This window comes from Neopsephotus bourkii, unplaced genomic scaffold, assembly GCF_033783945.1.
Source record: "Neopsephotus bourkii isolate Nb327-2 ecotype Australia unplaced genomic scaffold, CSIRO-AGI_Nbou_v1 NB_1574, whole genome shotgun sequence".
NCBI lineage: Eukaryota > Metazoa > Chordata > Aves > Psittaciformes > Psittacidae > Neopsephotus > Neopsephotus bourkii.
In genome coordinates this window covers 5291973-5310762 of record NW_026902050.1, presented here as the reverse complement: position 1 = coordinate 5310762, position 18790 = coordinate 5291973, and the positions used below count along the sequence as shown (strand labels likewise).

Here is an 18790-nt window from a genome sequence, read left to right as displayed (position 1 = left end):
GCGGGAAGTAGCCATAGAGACGGAGCCGCTTGGCTGCGGGGGGAGCGGGTAGCCGCCGCCTTGGACTGGGCGCTCCTGTGGCGTCGCGGGACGGAGAGGAAGGCGGGATTAGCGCGAAAGCCGCTGGGGCTTGGGAGCCGGCTGCTGCCTCAGCGGTCCTCGCCGCTCTGTGCTCTCCCTCTCGCTGCCGGCGCAGGTAAAGACGGGTTGGGGGAGCGGCGGTGGGCTCCCTCCCACTGCCGTAGGGGGAGGCTAGCGGGCGGCAGGTCTGACTCACTGCCGCAGTGGGCGAGAGGGTCCGGAGCCGTGACCCTCTGCTCGGCGTGGGAAGAGGGCTGGGCTGGGTAGAGAGGAGAGGTTGCTCTGGCTGGCGAGGTAGGGGCGGGGGAGTCCCGACCCCTGACTCCGGGCGGCCCTGAGGGAACGGACACTGGTTCTCCCATGAAGAAAGCGCGGGGTTGGCAGATTAGCCGTTTGAGAAGATGGAAACTTTGAGGGAGAAGGGGATGCCGGCACAGCCGGAGAGCAGGCTTTGCCGTCTGTGTGGTGTCAAGGGGCTGTGCCTTGTGTGGGGATGCGGATGAGGCTGGAAGACCTGCGGTTCCCTGACAGCCGCCCCCTGGGTAGCAAGCTCTTGCTCCGCCAACCGCCCGCCATCTCTGCGTTCTGCCGTCTGCCTTTCCCTCCGCTCCCCCTGCTCTTGCTCAACCTCCTGCCGCCGTCCCTGATCCTCATCTCCTCCTTCGGCCGCTCCGGAGGGGAAACAGCTGAGAGGAAGAGGCAGCGTGGGGCTGCAGTCTGCGACCGGGGGACCGCCTGACTGTGAGGTCGGGAGAAGCCGAGCCAAGCTCACCGTGTCAGAGTAATTCCTCGTTATGGCTCCATCTGTTTTAAAACTGCCAGTGAATGCCTTCAGCCAACCTGCTGGTGGACTTCTGGCGGAGTCATCTGTAGTACGTTCTAAGAGGAGTTATGATGGATGTAGCTGTGATGACAGCGGGTGAGCTGGTGCGCCGTAAGGGTGACCATTCGGCCCTTCAGGTTAACAGTGTTGAAGCCGTTTTCAAAAGTTATAATAAAGTTTTGCTCTTGGCTTTGAAAGGAAAATAATAGGTTTTCCCTTGCTACTTACCTTCACGGCTGTATATCGGCACAAGAGAACTTCAGTGTTTCCATCAGTAACGTTTCAGCAATAAGTTCCTAGCATCACTTGGACTTTATCTAATGTGAGACTAAGTAATCAGATAAATATACAGTTAGGTATTGTACAAACAGAATTCCCTTTAAACTCAGGCCTGGTTTGATGGCTTATTTTTCCACAGTACTAATGTAGTAATACTTACTGTTGGTGTATTTTCCTTTTTATTTTTGGCTACAGATATATATATATGTTTGCTTTATTTTATTGAAGTTCTATTTACATCTCTTTTTTAGCACTCTACAACTGAAATGCGACTGAAGATTTCACTTTTAAAGGAACCAAAACATATCCTTTGTCTCAGAACAAACCATAGAACAGCATGTTAATTCTGAATAGACTTTTCCAGAAAGGATTTCTTTATCATAGCTGTAATAGTACAATATTTGTAAAGTGCCAGTGGCTTCATAGTTTGTTCTTTTCTTCACCTTGCCATTCAGTGCAGCCTTTAAAGGCAACATTTAAAGAGCTGTTGAACACTCTTAAAGTAATACCTTCCCTTTAGAAACTATCAGTGTTTTGCTAGAAATTTTCAATATTTTCTTTCCCTTCTTTTTTTGTAGTGATAACATATTTCCCAGACAGGAATAGTGATATATCTGCTTCCTTGTAATAGGCATCCATGTGGCAGATGTAAACAAAATTATAATTTGCCTACTAATAAATCAGATGTGTCAACTATATATGATGTGATGTTAACAAACTGACACATTTGAATTATAGTTGGGTGTTTTGCACATTCATGGTGCACTAAGACCATTCTAGAGTTATAACCCAACATTTCAGCTGTGTTTCAGTAAGTATGCATCATAATAAGAATTATATTTTACATTATAGTTAGCTTCATTTTTGCTGAGTGTCTACCAGCTCTTTTCTTGACACCAAAGAACAAAGAAAGAATGAAGAATCATATTTTAGATATCAAACATTCCATGTAATCTTATCAAAATAACTTTCCAGTACCGTTCTGTCAGTTTTGTATAGCCTACATGAGATATTTTATAAGTTTATTTTTAATAATAAAAATATTCAGATTTCCTTAATTAAATTAAACATAAAGAATTAGTGAGCTGTGTGGGATGGACTACAGCTGACGAGCTATATTCCTGCAGTGATGATCACCAAATAATGAAATGGAACCTTTTAACCAGTGAGACTACTCGGTTAGTGAAACTTCCGGATGACATTTATCCCATAGATCTTCACTGGTTTCCCAGAAACATAGGTGGGAAGAAGCAGTCCCATGCTGAGAGCTTTGTTCTAACAAGCTCTGATGGTAAGTCAATTTAAAATATTTATAATTTCATGCCACTTTGTTCTTATGTCACTCAAATACATGAAAAGTTATTTGCAGCTAAATAATTTGGAATAAAGCAACTTCAGATACCTATGCACTAGTGGTACTGGTGTAAAATTACTAACTGCTTTGATTTTAATGCATTTTATTGCTGTAATTTTCTCCAATACAGCCTTACCAAACATACTTCTGTCAGCAGATAAGTCACTTTTAATGTAACATCAATTTCTATCATCTTTTTTTTTCAATTTCACAAACCAGTAGCTTTAAATATGTCTGTACTGCATGTCTACATAGATACCAGAGCATAGTTAGGAAGACTTATGACCAAGTGACTTAACTGTCTTAACTATGATGTTTAATATCAATGTAGGCAATTTCTTGGACATATTTCAAGAGCAAGAGTCTTGAATATCCTTCCAAAGCATCTAGTTATGGCTATTGTCAGTAATACAGTAAGACCAGTACATTTGCCCACTGTACTGGCAGATGTGTGCATGTATATATATATGTGTGTGTGTGTGTGTAGATTTAGTATGCTGCTATTTGTTCAATATACTAGTGTACTAATACTGAGCTATGTGATCCAGTATAGTAGCTGCTGTATTCCAGTGTATCGATATGGTTTTGTGGAAGGGGTTGGGACAAGAAGGTTTAATGATCGTTTGGGTTTTTTTCTTCCTCCCCAAAGAGACTAGGAATTGATTTTACCCAAATTGCACATTGTTAAATTTTTATTCCTGCATGGAAGCAGATATATTCCTGACCCCAGTTAAGTGAACAAATCTTAATAACTGGTTTTATTACTGATTTATATTAATTATGAAGCAGTCCAATTCCACACTGTTACGGTCAGAGTTCATCTCCTTAGGACTGTAATGGTGATTATGTTCCATGCCATCAGAAATTTTCTGTGCATGTTTTCCCTTTTGTTTTGGGTTCCCCCCCCCCCCCCATTTCCTTAACAAAAAAAAAATATGAAAAGTAATGTTAAAAATAAATTTTCTTAATGCCCCCCCCCCTTTTTATTCCTGTTACAAAGAATTTACCATGTGGAAACACTGTAGTTCAGATGAACCTTTCTTCCTGAACCTACCAAATCTATCAATTTGATCCTTTATGAAATCTGCTGGTTTACATTGACCTTGTTATAAAAATTGCATTGGGTTAAAAGCTCTGCTAAGGAACAAGTCCCTGATGTAGCCTCAGAGTGCCTGATTGACAGTCCACTTGCAAGAGCTTGCTGATGGGCTTAGTGTGTTAGTTTGTGAATGCCTGTTGATACTTTTAATGCGTAACATCCAAGATCTTGGGGTACAGGGGACTTGGAAGAGCAGCGTGACTTCCTTGCAGAAATTGGACAGTCTTTACACTGATCCTAATTTTTTATACCTTTGGTTTATTGGGTTGATAATGCTGTTGGAGGTTTCAGAGTAAGTCAGTTAAATTGTCTGGAGCTAATTATGTGCTACAAAACATAAAACATACTAAACATAGTTTATACTCTTTTTGTCACGGATCAAAGATCTCGGTGTTTGAGTGATGCTTCTATAGAAATGGTAGTGGTAGGAGTTTCGGTGAACTTAAAGCAATATGTTGCTCTAGATCTCTGCCAGCTTTTTCAGGCTGACCAGGTCATGGTCAATTGTTGTAGAGTGTTTCCATCAGGATAATAATGGCCATCTGCCTGTGACTGGTTGATAGCTTTCACAGGGACCTGTTGATAGTTTTAATGGGATTAGTGGAGAATTTCCAGCTTTTGCCCATGTTTTGGCCAGAATCTTGAATTTGTGGGTCTAGTATGTTTTGTGGTGTTTGTTTTTTTTTTTTTTTTTGTTGAGGGGAACTAAATGGAAGCTCTTGGCTAGCTACAGCGTGAGCTTGATGGGGAACAGAAGGTTTGTTACTGAGCAGTAGCAGTCTCTAGCTGATGCGTCCGGCATGGTTTTCCATATGGATGGAGAGAGTTATTTCAGTATATTGAAAGATACATTTCAACTTTTAACAGAGAGTTATATTTAAATATGTATGTCTATATCGAAAAAGGTAAAAAAAAATCATTCCTTGCAGGAAATTTTTGCGATTTCTCTAACTTTTGGCAATACTTGCACTTAAAAATTAGGAGAGTTCAGTTCACTGAGTGGAGGCCAAGAATTCTTCAAGGTATTTATTACTTTCCAAGGAATAAATGAATTGAACTTGCAAAACAAAAGCAGGAGATCTTTTGGTCAGTGTCTGAAGGTTTGCTCCCTGTTGTTTTTTAGGTACACATGGGGAGGGAACCAAGTAATTTTTGCAATACTTGGTGCTGAACTTTACTATGCATTTTAGGTATCTGGGTGTAATGAAGTATTGCTTTTTAGAGCTTTTAAGGTGGAAGTGGAAGCTTTTAGGAAAGCTGAAAGGATGATTCATTTGCATCAGTTAATATTTGCATGCATTATAGTATTATGCTGTGGGATGGGGGCAGAGTTTGTCTAAAAAAAGATATTCCTCATAAAGTCAGTCAAGGATCAGTATTAACTGAGCTGATTTCTACAGAATTTGCATACTTTTCCCTTCAATGATAAACATGAGGCAGAAGGATTTCAGTAGGTCAACCAGTGCTCTTAATTCCTTGGTTTTTTTTCCCTCCTTTTTCAGTTTTCACATTTATATTTCTAATATCCTGGTGCTGTAAAGTTCTAAATTGTATGTGCAAATAGCGAGCAAAAGAGCAACTGCAGTGAGTCAGGGCTTCTGTTAATTTATTCTGTCAGTTTTCCAGTGTTATCAAAATAGTATGCTAACATTTAATGTTCTGCTTGAATAACGCTTTGACAGTTGAGTCAGGAAAAACGTTAAGGGCTACTACTACATTAATGAAGAAAAACTTTTAAAATTCTGCTGGGTGACCTTTTTTAATATCACTAAGATATGTAAGGAAAATAAATCATATTCACAAATGTATTTAGAGAGGTTGAAAGTTGATTTTCTTTCAGATGCATTCAAAAATTAGCACACTGCAGGAGCTGCATATTTGGAAGCACTTTAGTCTAGATGTGAACCCAATGCAAATTTAGGTAAGATACCAGTTCCTAAGTGTAATGTCAGGTATGAATGCTTACTGGTAAACGGATTAAGTGAAACTGCAACAGAGAGCTACGGTTTAGGAATAAAGATTCATGAACAGATAGGCCCGGAATCTTTTCCAGGATGTATTAGGAACTTTGCAGTTAAGTAGTAGAAGTTGTATTACTTTAAGTGCTGTAAGTCTATGGCAGAGTTTGAAAGTTCTTGGAGCTTAGCTTGATTTTGAGGGTTGTTGGTTTTTTTTTGCCATTCAAGGTTTCAGTTTTACATGACCAATAAATTCTAAACTAGTGCCTTAGTGCTGACCTGAGTTTTCCTTGGTAAGACTTTTGCATTCATTTGCTTATAACTTCTAACAAACTTTTTTTGTCTAACCTAAACTTATCATCCTAGGATTCTAGCTAATGCTGAAGTACTTCATAAAGATTTTAGCTACAAGACATAGTGACAGAAAGGTCAGGAAAAATGCTGTCTCCTCATAAAAGTAAAAAAAAAAACCCATAAATACAGAATGAGAAAAAAATTCTGTGAAACTTGTAAGTGACCATGTAGTTACTTCTCTGTTAGAACTGATCTGCACTTGAGAGTCTGTCAATTCTATCATTGTCCAGCTTTTGTAGATCAGCTTAATTCAGCTTGATTAATTCCACTTTCTTTTAGTGCAACTGTTTTCTTGGATGGATGCAGCATAAACTGTTTTGGCTAACTTTGCCAGATTTATTGCAGTGGCTGTTTTGAGGTTTTGGGGGTGGGTTCTTTTTGTTGTTTTTTTTTCTTTTTGGTTGGTTGGTTTTGTTGTTTTTGGGGGTTTTTGTTTGTTTGTTTTGGAGTTTTGTTTGTTTTCTTTCTCTTTTTACAAATGTAGGCCCTTCAAGTTGTCATGTTCCCATCACATCCGTAAGGCTTATCATCTGAATGGTGGTGTAGGTGGGATAGGTATTGTCTGATAAAAGTCTGCAATCCACTAGTATCCCCTTTCTCAAGGTGACACATTCTTTAGTTCTTCAAGCCAGTCTGATGATCAGTGGTTAGATAATTTTGTATCAGTTAAGTGAGCTGAATTTGTATTCAGCCCTTGCATTACTTCTGGACGTCTGGGGCCTTTACTGCTATTCCTGTCCTTAATTTGGATACTGCTGTTTTGCTAGCATTAGTCTGAAGCAGAAGTGAGTTTTGCTGGATGAATTACTATTAAACCCAAAGACTTTATGGTTGTTACAGAGCAGTAGGTGCTCAGTGGTACAAAGATAACATGGGATATTGCAGAAGAAAGATGGGATGTCATTTCTGGTTAAGTGAACAGACTAAATCCACATTTGTTTATATGTTATTAGAGTGTAAATGTAAACAAAGATGGATGAAGAAACTTTTTTCCTTAAAGTTCTGTTCCCTAAGAAAATGAGGCTTGCATGACGGGTGTCATAGGGGCACTGGATGGCAGGTAATCAGTAACTTCGATGCTTCTTGGTGGGTTTTGTGGAATGAGGCAGTGATGTGATGGAAAAATGCCTACTTGAGGGGGCAGCTGTGGCAGGGGCTGCATGCAGACAAAGATTTCATGCAGGGAGGGGTTGTTATGCTTGCCCTCACTGAAGGGAAACATTCAGTGTGGTGACTTCATAGGTAGTAGGGAGGCCAGCAGCAAAAGTTGATTTGGTTTGCATTTACTGATGGATGAGTTATTTTTTGCCTTAATTAGTTCACAGATCACAAAACCCAAGTCATGTCTTGCACAAGCTAGTATCTTCTCTCTTGGAGTGATTTTTTATGTAGTTAGCTGTTGTTAGAACTAAGGGATAAGCTCTTTGAATTGATGGGTAAATTCATCCTGCATATTCGATTTCTGGAAAACTGTTTTGAGATGTATTTGCAAAAAAAATAAAATTGTTGGGGTTATTTGGTTGGGTTTTTTTTTTCCTGGGGTTTTGCCTTTTTTTTTTTTTTTTTTTTTTTTTAGTGAAATCAAAATACTGACCAGTGCTAACCTAGTTTATCAAAGCATAAATTGAGATAAAAATGTAATGTAGAAAATTCCCAAATTCTTATCTCCTAGTATAACTTAGCACTTTCAGTAAAGGGAATTTATCTTATACAGATTTTTGGTTGGGTTTTTGGTTGGTTTATTTTTTTTTTGCATATGCAAGTGAATTATTGCATTGTAAAACTGCATGAACAAGTTTTGTTACTTAATTGCTATTTTTTAAAAACCTTACTTTTAAATTTATGTTTAACTATCACTTACATAATATGCCTTATGTGTCAAGCCTGCAGTTTTCCTGCAACAGCTAATTCATCTCGGTGATAAGGATTTCTGGAAACTTGCTGAATCCAATGGAAAAGGAGTATAATGTCTTTACAGGGTTGCATTAATTCCTGGTTGAACTCCAGATGTTTGTGAAATTAGAGCAAATGTAAATTTAGTCCTCTGGGGTTTTCTTTTGAATTTCATTTCTTGTGGGATATTGTTCTTTTGCTTCCTACTTACATTGATCCTGTTACTGCTTCTTTACAAAAATAAAGAATATGGTCAGCTTCCAACTCTACATTAAGCACAAATTGAAAGTGAATAGACCTATCTTTTCAACATTTTGTTATTGATAATTTTACATTAGGTCAACGATAAGAGCCTATGAAAAGTAATGAACAAAACATACATGTTTTATATTTTGTATTTGAATAGTCTGCTAATCTCCCACTTGAAATTCCTCCAAAACTGGAGAGTCACTTTGAGATTAAGGATAGCTTCTGGCTTCAGTATTTAATAAGAAAAAAAACCCAAAAACACCCCCCCCCCAACCAAATCTGAGATGTAAAGAAAGATTAAGTCGAATCATTTCTGTTTGCTCCAGGCATACAGCTAAAATTTTCCCTTTCTTTAATTGTTTATAAGGCAGTAAGTTCTAATTTGAATGCCTGTACTCTCATTCTGCCTCAATGCTAAATTGAAGGCAGAGAAATCCACTGAGAAGCTGCTTTTGGAGCAACCTCTATGTGTGAATGTAATGAAAAAAGCAGTATCTAACAAGTCACATAATTTGGCTGTCATCAGCTGTAAATGCATATGTTGGAAAAGCAAAGATGATATCCATGAAAACTTGATTTGGCCCTGTGCTGCCTAAGTATTATGATACGGTTTTTCAAATGCATGATCACATTTTTTCCGGACGAATTCTATGTCAGTGCCTTAGGTGGACCTGCGTTTATGTGAAACTCTATTCTTTCCTGCTAGGCTACACTTCACTATTTGAAAGATGCCTTGTGAAAGAAGTAAAGAGTTTGTGGAGTGATAAAGAATGCAAAAGATTGGTAAATGATTTCAATGTTTCCCTGTATAACAGGAGTTGATATCCTGTACTCTGTGACATGGCCCATTGTTTTCCTGATAATGTGACCTAACTGAAGTATTCAGTTGCTTGCCAACTGTCCTTTCATTTTATTTTATTTTTTCTCTTAAATGTTGAGGGGGTTGCTTACAGAAGTATTTGAGGTCTCACGGATTACTCCTAGGTCAGTGAAAGCTATTGTATATTGGCTATATAAAATGCCATAGAATTCTTTGTATCCTTAAAATAGTAATTCTGAATGTTTCAGATTGGATACTGAAAGGTGATGTACACATTTGAGTTATATTCTGTGTATGTAAGCTCCCGATTTGCGAAGCTCTTTTTTTTTTTTTTCCAAGGGAAATTAGTGAACTGTTCATAATGGCTATGAAGAGCTCAGCCACATAATGATGAATACTGCAAGTGGTGGCATGACAATATTCATAGTCCTATGATCAGATTAGGTGTAAGTATTCCACAATGAAAAATGTCTTGGCTATAGATTGAATACATACACTATTTATCGAGAAGACAAGTGATCAGAAAATAAACCATGTTTTTCAATGTATTATTTTAAAAGCAGAAAAGGATGTTTTGACGATTTAATTAGAGAAAAGAGCATTTAGTGTGAATCCAATTACTGCTTATGCATAAAAAATAAGCGTCTCAGATCTGAGAGACGTTCTATAACATTACTGATGTATTAATTATATAAAACATATTTTATGATTATAACACAATGCATTACGTGACAAATAGCGGTACTGAAATTTTAGGAAAATAAAATTTAACTGAATGAGCAAGAACTGACCTTAGTTCTTAGTTAGTTCTGTGAATTTATTAAAAACGGGATTAAAGAGCAGTTCAGAGTACTCTGTTACGTATGAACGTAAGTGATAAAAGCAAAAATCTGTACTTGTGGATGATATTTAAATAGTCTGTTAAAATTAAACAAATTAACATTTAAATATGAAAAATTTGCACAGACTATTCGTTTTCTTCACTGTTAAAAATCTTTTGCTTAGAAATCTCGTGTTGGCCAAGGTCTGTGGATGATTGTGCCTTTTTGTTTATGTACTTACAAGTAAAATGATGACAAAGTGTGATTGCATTAATTTGAATAATAGTATGGAAAGCCCTGGTAGGTGTTTTATGGTTATTTTAAAGAATTATTTTTCTTTGGCTTTAGTCTGCCTTTGTTTTTATGTTTTTTTCGTGTTATTGGGGTTGGTCTGTTGTTTGGTTTTGGTTTGTTTTTAAATTGAAATGCAAAATAAAACATGACAAACCAGAACACAATAAAAGTTGTTTCAAGCTTCTGGCAGAGCAGGCAACCTAATTTTGCCATCTTGGCTACTGCGTTTTGAATGTGCCTTTAGTGTGGTGATGTCGTGGTTTTACCATCTATGCAGTTCAGTTAACTCTGTTACTACCTCTATACATACTGGTCTTGGTAATGTCATGCTTTACTGAAATAGTCAGGTATTTAGTTTCCAGTTCTGGCTCATCAAGTATGGCCTGTTTTATAATTCATATTCACAAGCATGATGTTATTAGTGGAAAAATTACCCCATCTTAAGTGATGGGGCATTTGCACGCAGTGTAAGATAGCTGTGTACTCTTTAGCTCAGAGTTCTGGTCAGGCTGGAAATTGCTTGTAGTGGCTCACTGCCTGGCAGATTAGATAATTCTAAATTAATTTTGGGTTTAAAATAGTTAATTTGAATCATGAAACTGTTCTAAGCCATGCTTTTGTTCTGCCACATGTTTCCAAGTCCTCTGTTGTCTGCTCTTTGGTCCAGTTTAAATTTGATCTTCCTGGATTTAAAAGCAACATCCCTCACTGGGAAAGAAAGACTTCCTCATGCTTCTGTTGAAATCATTAATAGCTTTGTTTTTGGCTTCTGTGAATTTCCATAACAGCTCCGTAATGCAAGCAGTAATACTCCTCAGAGCAATGCACTCATTGATGGTCAGGTTGTTCTAGCTTTCCGTTAACCTTTTGGTGGTGAGTAATTTTTCAGATCTTAAAAAAAAAGAAAAAACAAAAAGAAAAAAGGGAGGGGGGGACCAAAAAACAAACAAAAAACCCCACCCACCACCACCCAAAAAAAAACCCACCAAAAAGCCTCACCAAAAACCACACAAGGACTCTCTTTGGCTGCAGTGTATACACCTCTGTTTGTTAGCTTTCAGTGAAATAACACCAGGCAGTTATGTCCCCAGAGACAAATGCAGACTTTAGAAAGACAGAAGAATAGGCAAAACAAAGATGATGCATAAAGAAGAAAACAAAAACCAAACAAAATCAACAAAAAAATCACAATAAAAAACCCCACCAAAATATCCCCGTACAAGGTTGTAGCTACTTTAAAAGTAGTTCTTCTGCAAGAGCTCATTTGTTTGGGCTAATCGTAGCTGTGAACAATATAAATGCTTCTTTTGTTTGTTTTTGTTTTGTTTTGATTTTGTTGTTAGTTTCTTGTCTTGTTTTATGTGTGTATTTTTAACAGAAGATTAACACCATTACAGCCATAGAGTCACAGAATTAGATAATACTATTTCTATCTTGAACTTTTGTTTAGGGAAGTTCCACCTGATTTCCAAGTTAGGAAGAATAGAGAAGAGCGTAGACGCACACTGTGGAGCTGTACTTGCAGGAAGATGGAATTACGAAGGAACAGCACTGGTTACAGGTAAGCATTCTCAAAGTGCTGAAGTGTTTTGAAAACTAAAATCACAGAAGAGCTCTTTCAAAAGAAAGCCTTTTGTTTGTTTGCTGTTTTTTTATAGATACATAAAATTGACATGCTGTGAAGAAATACAAGGGCACAAAAGTACAACATTAAACAAAAATTATGAAAATGCTGTATATCAACTGTAGAATATAAGTACTTTATTCTATGGGATAAAGAAAATAGAATGATTTGGAAAAATAATTTAACCCTTTACACATATTTAGAAGATGCAGTCCTAAATTTCATGGTTTATGTTGTATTTATATTCAATTTGAATGAATAAAACAGTCTAGCTTGAAATTCTTTTAAGGAGGGGGAAATGGAAACACAAAATCAACAATATAAATGAAGTTAGCTATAGTAAGTTACTATGTCTTCATGACCACTGGGATTATTGTCACCATGTTTAATAGAAGTTAATTTTGCTCTAACTGATTAATTCTGGTTTAGAGTAATACTTTAATTAACAGAATTAATATTTTCATGAAAAGATCTAGTAAAAAGCATTCATCTTATTTAGTGCTTCTACTTATTAGATGTTATCCTATTTACTTGAAAGTAAATGTTTGATATATTGGGGTGCTTAGAAGTTTCGTGGACATTCTGTACTTCATAAAGGCAAATATTTGATTATTTTTTTCTATCTGTTATAAAAATTACATTGATATCCCTGCATATGACGCCTGGGTATTTTTAAGCTAGTAAAGTTTACCAAGGCCTCCTGAGCATCTTGAAGGTTCCTGTGTTTCTCTTTCTTAATCATTAGGAGTGATGTAGATCCAGCTGCAGTCTTAACTCTTTTCTCGTATCAAGGCTGGGAGAGTGATCTCCCAGCGTCTGCATCTCTACACATCTTTCTGTCCCGGTCTTTTGGTATTCAGCTGCCTTCTGCATTTCTGTCAAAAACTTCTATCTTAAAGTTAAGGGGCAGCTAATTGAATTTCCTATGATAGACATCTCCTTTATGGGATTTCTGTTGGTGTCAGAATTCCCTGCAGCCTCCTGTTGATCTAGCACAGCTGATTTCTTTGGACAAATTCCAAGTCAGTCCAGAAGTACTGAAGATAATTTTGTGTCTGCTTGTTTCCAGACTCAGTCTGACTCTAAAATGCTGCTTCAAGGGACTCTGGCATGTCCCTCTGAAATCCCAGAGGGATAGAAATATTGTTCTTTCTAAAGACAGATTATTTATTTATTTATTTATTTATTTATTTATTTTAAGGCTGCATGACACTTATGGGGAATATGGGAATTCATCACCATATCCAAACAGTTTACTCTGAGAAGATCAACTACTCTCATACTGCTACTATAGTTTGAGGAGGAGTGAATCATTGATGATACCATATCAGCTAAACTATTCTTTATGGCTGTATTTTAACAGTATCAAATATGCACAAATAACGTTTTTTTTTGTTGTTGTTGTGTGGGTTTTGTGTTTGATTTGGGTTTTTTTGTTGTTGTTTTTTTTGTTTTAATTTTTCAACTCTTTTTAAACATTTAAAAGCTACATCAGTCAGATATAAAAACCTGAAACTTGGTAAGTAAATTACCCTTGAATGGAGGAATGACATTAAGCGCCTAGGTGTGTGCTTTGTCTCATTATTTGAATCTGGGAGGCCTAAATGAAGACCCAGAGCCGTATGTTTCAAATATGATAGCACACTAGGAAATCTGTGTTCTCAATGGATAAATAACTAAGCTACATAGTGTGTATAAACTTAATCTCTAATAAGTAAACTGAGCTTCTTGGAAACATGCAATTATGTTATAAAATTTAAGCTTTCCAAATGGAGCCTTCAGTTATCTTCAGTTTCACCATTCATCAACTGTGAAGCCTCCAGCTTAATACATAAAATCTGTTCTTACACTCTTCTGTCTCCTCAGAGACTCATTTAATCAGCCTCACGGCCATTGAACTGTAAATACATGAAAAGTACTAGCAATGCTGAATAGAAAATACAGAACTTGAGATACTTGGAGTGAGGCCCTTTCTCTTCTCAGGAACAGCTTCAGATAAGAAGACTATAGGGATTTTCAGGAGGGGAAGAGACTTGTTGATAATAGCAGAAGAACAGTCTGAAATATTTTGTCCTTAATATACTGTGTAGTTGCATGTTGGGAAGTCTACATAAACAATATTGACCCATAAGATCTGGACTTCTTTAAACAAGTGTTTCTTAGGTAAATGCAAGCACTATGTTTGTTAGACTTACTATTGCATTTAAGCTGATAGTTTCTGTGATAACTTTACAGTTGGTGAAGATGGCCAAGTGAAAATCTGGTCTAAAAGTGGAATGCTGAGGTCCACTTTAGCTCAGCAAGGTAAGTTAATGTTTTTTAAAGTGCCATCAGAAGTTTTTAATTTAGGGCATTATGAAATATAATTAAATCACAGACCCTAAATCTGGCAGTAATGGTTTGTTTAAGGATCTTAAGGCCTAGATATGCTTGACTAAAATTAAATGTAAATCATAGTTAAATAAAGGGGGAACAGGGTTTGTAATGAGATGCCTCTCAAGAAAAAAACAACCACTAAATAAAATCTTCAATTAAAAGTATTATTACAGCATTTTTAGACAGTAGTTTCAGTTCTGCCCTAAGGATTCTGGATAGACAAAAGAATTAAAAGTAAAAAAATTAGTTCTTAATACCAAGCTACAGACTCTTGTGATGAAACTGAAAAAAAGAAAAGTTATGCCTGAAAAAGCATTGTAAGAATGCTTGAAAGATGCAAAGTGCATATAGGCTAGCTCCTCTGAACTTCAAAACTCTTAACAGCCCTTGCTTCATCTTCCTAGTTAACCCAGTAACTGTAATTTAGTATGTGTAGGTAGACCTACTGAAGTGAAGATTCCTGTGCTCAGGTTCTTTGTTCTGAGGCCATGGAGCCCTTACCTCGATCTTGGCTTTTTAACTACAGTTTTACGTATACTAGAGAATTTCAGTTATGTAAGTAAATTTAAAATCACTTTATTGTGAAGAACAACAGTATAAGCTGCACACATGTATTTATAGAAGTAACATTTGTTACTTTTAACATGCTATTTTTTATAATCATAATTTCTATCATTCTTGTGCTATTTCAGTAAGATACTCAGCTAGATTTTGTTTTTCATACTTCATACATTGAGATCATGTGGCCTTTTGACATTTTTTAAGAAACCACATGCACCTGGGTTGGGTTAAATGTCAGACCCTTATCTGTTTCTAAAACAAATTATCTAAATTCTTTCAACCTGTTGAAGGCATTTTAACCACAGGAGTGAATGTAAAATGTATTTCAATTCTGTTGAGGAAGTTCATATTCAGTTGTGATGTTTTTTTAATGCTTACAATGTAAAAAGATAAGCCGACTGAACTGTAATTTTTGACAAAGAAAAAAGTTGAAGCACACACTCTTCCTTCACTATTTCTCAGTTGGTATGTTTCAAGAGGGGGGGTTTATGTCTGATTGCTTATTTGAGGTTTGATGACGCTTGTAAAGTAAGACAAGTCTTCTAGTTTGAAATATGCGAGCTGAATTTTCACTGATTTCTTAGTTTCTGCTACATTGTAAAAGTACAGCTGGGTCCCCATGGAAAAATTGTTTTCTCATATTTGTCTTTTAAGCTAAGATCCTGTGAGACCCAGAAACCCTTTAAACATTAAATTTATAGGATTGCATTCCCACAGACATCTCTGTGGGATCTACTGACATGCCTGGGATCAAGATAGGATTCTGCAGTCATTGTTATGTTGTTTAAGAGAGGTATATTGTGTTTGAGCTAATTTTTCACTTCCTTCATCATCTCCTTAGGAAACAAGAGGATTACTGTTGCTAACATTCTTTCTACTCATTCCACTCTGTATTAGAAATAAATTTTCAGGCTCTTATCTTCAGATGATGGTCCACATGCCTTTTCTGTCTTTGGATTTTTATTCACTACAAAACCATGAACGTATATTTTTCCCTTTTTTAGCCTTTGCAGTAATTATATGGAGCACTCTGGCCACATGTCCTTCCATCCTGCCAATGGAACAGAATAGTTAGTGTGACTCCGTAGCTTCTACTGCTTTCAGCCTCAAGCTGTACCATATTGCTGCTGTTCCGTGTTCTTTGAGCCTTATCTCTTTTTCATCCTTAGATTATCTTAATGTTCTTCCTTTTGTTGGTCCTTTCCCTTAAACTGAAACTCCGTTTCTTAAAAATGCTGTAGTTAGCAATCCTTTGGACTTCCAGCAGACACGATGTACTGATGTTTTGCTGAAGTCTTTTTTTTTTGTTTCATGGATCTTTTTGGTATATATTGGGAAGTCATGTGTTTATGCTTAAAGCAGTATTTCTCTTCGTGTTCTGTGATGCGTACACTGCAGCATGATGCTGTGCTCAGTGTCTGCGTGTTCCTTTGGAGAAATCCACAGAATTATGAAGAATAGGATGTATGAAGTATTGAAGGTCCACATTTGAAAGAAAAGATGGCTTTACCAGCAGAAATTTTGATAGTGCTTCGTAGATCCTGACACTAAAAGTGTTTGCGGTGAAGTCTGTCACGGCATGGGAGGCCACCTGCACTGAATCCTTCTCAGACTAAACGTCTGTTTGGAAGGACCAGTGCTGAGTCCACAGTTGCACAGCCTATCTTGAAAGGTCTCTGTCTAAAATTGTTACTGCTGAAGTTTGCAAGCAAGTGGCTCTCTAACCCTCCTATTTCTTTAGCTTGTCCCACTAGTAAAGCTGACAGTTTGGCTGGTAACTACTCTTACTCCGTGATTGGAGAATCTTCAGGGTGAGCCTGAAGGGCTCCCTAAGTCCACCCTAAGTATCATCTGCAGAACTATTGTTTCCATGCCACACATTTTACCTCCAATGGATTTCTAGTTCTTCAGGTGATTTCTTTAAAATTGAACTTTTCATTCAGTCCTCTTAAAACCATACATTTTTTGAATACTTCTCTTTTTGCCCTGCTGACTTCCTGATGAGCTTCCAGTGACTAGTATGCTGAGTAAGCACAAAGGATTAATGTGAGTGATTGGTGTACAGGTTGCTTTTTTTTTGGTTAATGGAAACAAAATCACAACAGTTGCAATTTAAACAATTATAACATGTTTATTGTGAAGTGGAGCTTGTTTTGTAAGGGACAACTGTATTCCAAATACAGCTCTTATTTTTTTTTGTGTTGCCACAGAGTGAGTGAAAGTTGTCTGACTTACTGTTATGAGTCCTGTGAAAGTAAAAAGTCTCACACAGACTTACTGTTGTAATTACCAAAGCATCTGTTGTGGCAGCAAGCGTCAGAGTGACTGCTCTATCACTCCTGCCCTCAACCCTAGCTCTTTCTCTGCTGTATGCATTGGCAGAGGGAATGGTTCACTGGGGATTAACATCTGCTAATAGAGCACAGAGAAATGAAGCAGCCCATCCTGTATGCTTCATGCTGAGATTACTTCCTCAGATCTCACCTTTTCTGCTCTTCTTTTCTCAGAAAGTATTTTTTCCTGAAGCTGTTTATCATCAATGCAATTCACTGCAGTTTGTCTGTTCTGCTGAATTTTTCTTTCCACAGAAATGCAACGTGTTGGCAGTCTTTTCCCAACCAAGTTCTTGTTAAGTGCAGAAGGAAATGAGTTAACTTAGCTCCTGCTGTTAAGCCCTAGAAATTGTGGTTAAGTAGTCAGCCATCATAAAAAAGTTAAACATTTGGTTTAAATATAAAAGTCTTCTGATTGTTAAATCAGCATTAGAGCAGGACAAAAATTAATTTGTTTAGAATTTCTATACAGCTGGTGACAGAATTTATGTCATTTTCAACATAAAATGCTGCCAGTAGGAAAATAGCTAGTGCCAGATTTACTTAATATACGTTGTATGTTTCTGTGAGTTGTCTCCTATAATGGTTGATGAGTTAAAAAAAAATTACATCATTCTGTATTTCTGAGTAACATAAAATAAATGCCTTCCTAAAAGAAAATACATGAAGTATAAAGATGTTCAGGAGCAATGAGACCAGCTCTCAGTTTAGAATTTGAGTACAGTTTTTTGTTCGGAGAGAGAATTTGGAGGCTTAAGTAGTTAAGGTATTAGATTGTTTTAGGATGGTTGATATAGCAGCTCAATCACTTAAGTATCTAAATCTCATCAAAATATTGTCATAAAAAGATATTCCCAAGTAATTTTTTTAAATGGAACTTAATATGCCAATTGTGCCAATTTTACCTTGTAAGAACATTTCTTAAGCCTTTGGTTGGAGAGGGAGGGCTATTACCATAAATGAAAGATAGGTTAAAAATTTATTTGATCAGTTTTAATTCATTTGATCAATGATACTTAGCAGTTGAAATATGCATGAGTCCCTAGGAAGTGTGTATCTCAGAGAACGTATTTCCATTTTCCTCTACTAAAATTATAAAATTGTCAAATACAAACATTTAGGTTGTACTAGTTGCTCTTCCTGAGGTTTTTTATTTCTCAAACACAGCTTTCAGGGTATAGGTCAGTTGTGTTGTGCTACTTGAGGTTCATTGACTAACCTCCACATCTAATCTGTAAAGAGATGGATCTCCTTCAGGTCCCATGTCCTATCTGTAAGCTGCACATGGTATCTTAGTGTATCCCAGGTGCACTGCATCACTTATGTACTTGAGTTTAGACAATTGAATCTTTAAAAATGTCAGTTCTGTGAGAATATTAAGGCTCTTAGAGAAGACCAGAAGCTTGAAATAAGTCTTGTTTTTCCATTTCAGAAGGTATGGAAGCACATTTTACGAACAGTGAAGAGAATTGTCTGATAGGGATGTGCACACAGTCCGCCTCCTTGCAGTTTTATATGCACTGTAATGTTGAGGCTGTGCTGAAACTTGTTGTCTGTTGCTGCAGGGCTTTTGCTGTGATAGAAATAAATGTTTGGACATGTTCTTACTTTATTTGCAAGGAATCAAGTACTGTAATACTTTGATTATTCTTCTTCAGGGGATACTAATCCTGTCAAGTATTATGGAAAATATTTGCATAGTTGGCAAGTCTGTTTTTTTGTTGTTTTTCTATATAATTTTTCACTTTCCTCTATTTTCAAAAAAAGGTAATTTGAAAACTGCAACATGACAAGATTTTAAAATGGACAGCTTTGTTCTGGATATGCATTCTGGAATTCTCAATTTGCAGAAAAGTATTTTCAATTAATAG

The 18790-nt window shown here is 36.9% G+C and overlaps 1 protein-coding gene across 1 annotated transcript in view; it reads left to right on the top strand.

Annotated features, from left to right (window-relative positions):
- Positions 1 to 1426: 1426 nt before the first annotated feature.
- The window catches only part of IFT80 (intraflagellar transport 80), a 58176-nt gene continuing 40812 nt past the window's right edge, over positions 1427 to 18790 (top strand). Inside the window, exons 1-4 of the mRNA XM_061371652.1 lie at positions 1427 to 1489; positions 2256 to 2474; positions 11476 to 11586; positions 13885 to 13953. Coding sequence (XP_061227636.1) covers positions 1450 to 1489; positions 2256 to 2474; positions 11476 to 11586; positions 13885 to 13953 — 439 coding nt within the window. The 5' untranslated portion in view covers positions 1427 to 1449. The remainder of the gene's footprint in view (positions 1490 to 2255; positions 2475 to 11475; positions 11587 to 13884; positions 13954 to 18790) is intronic.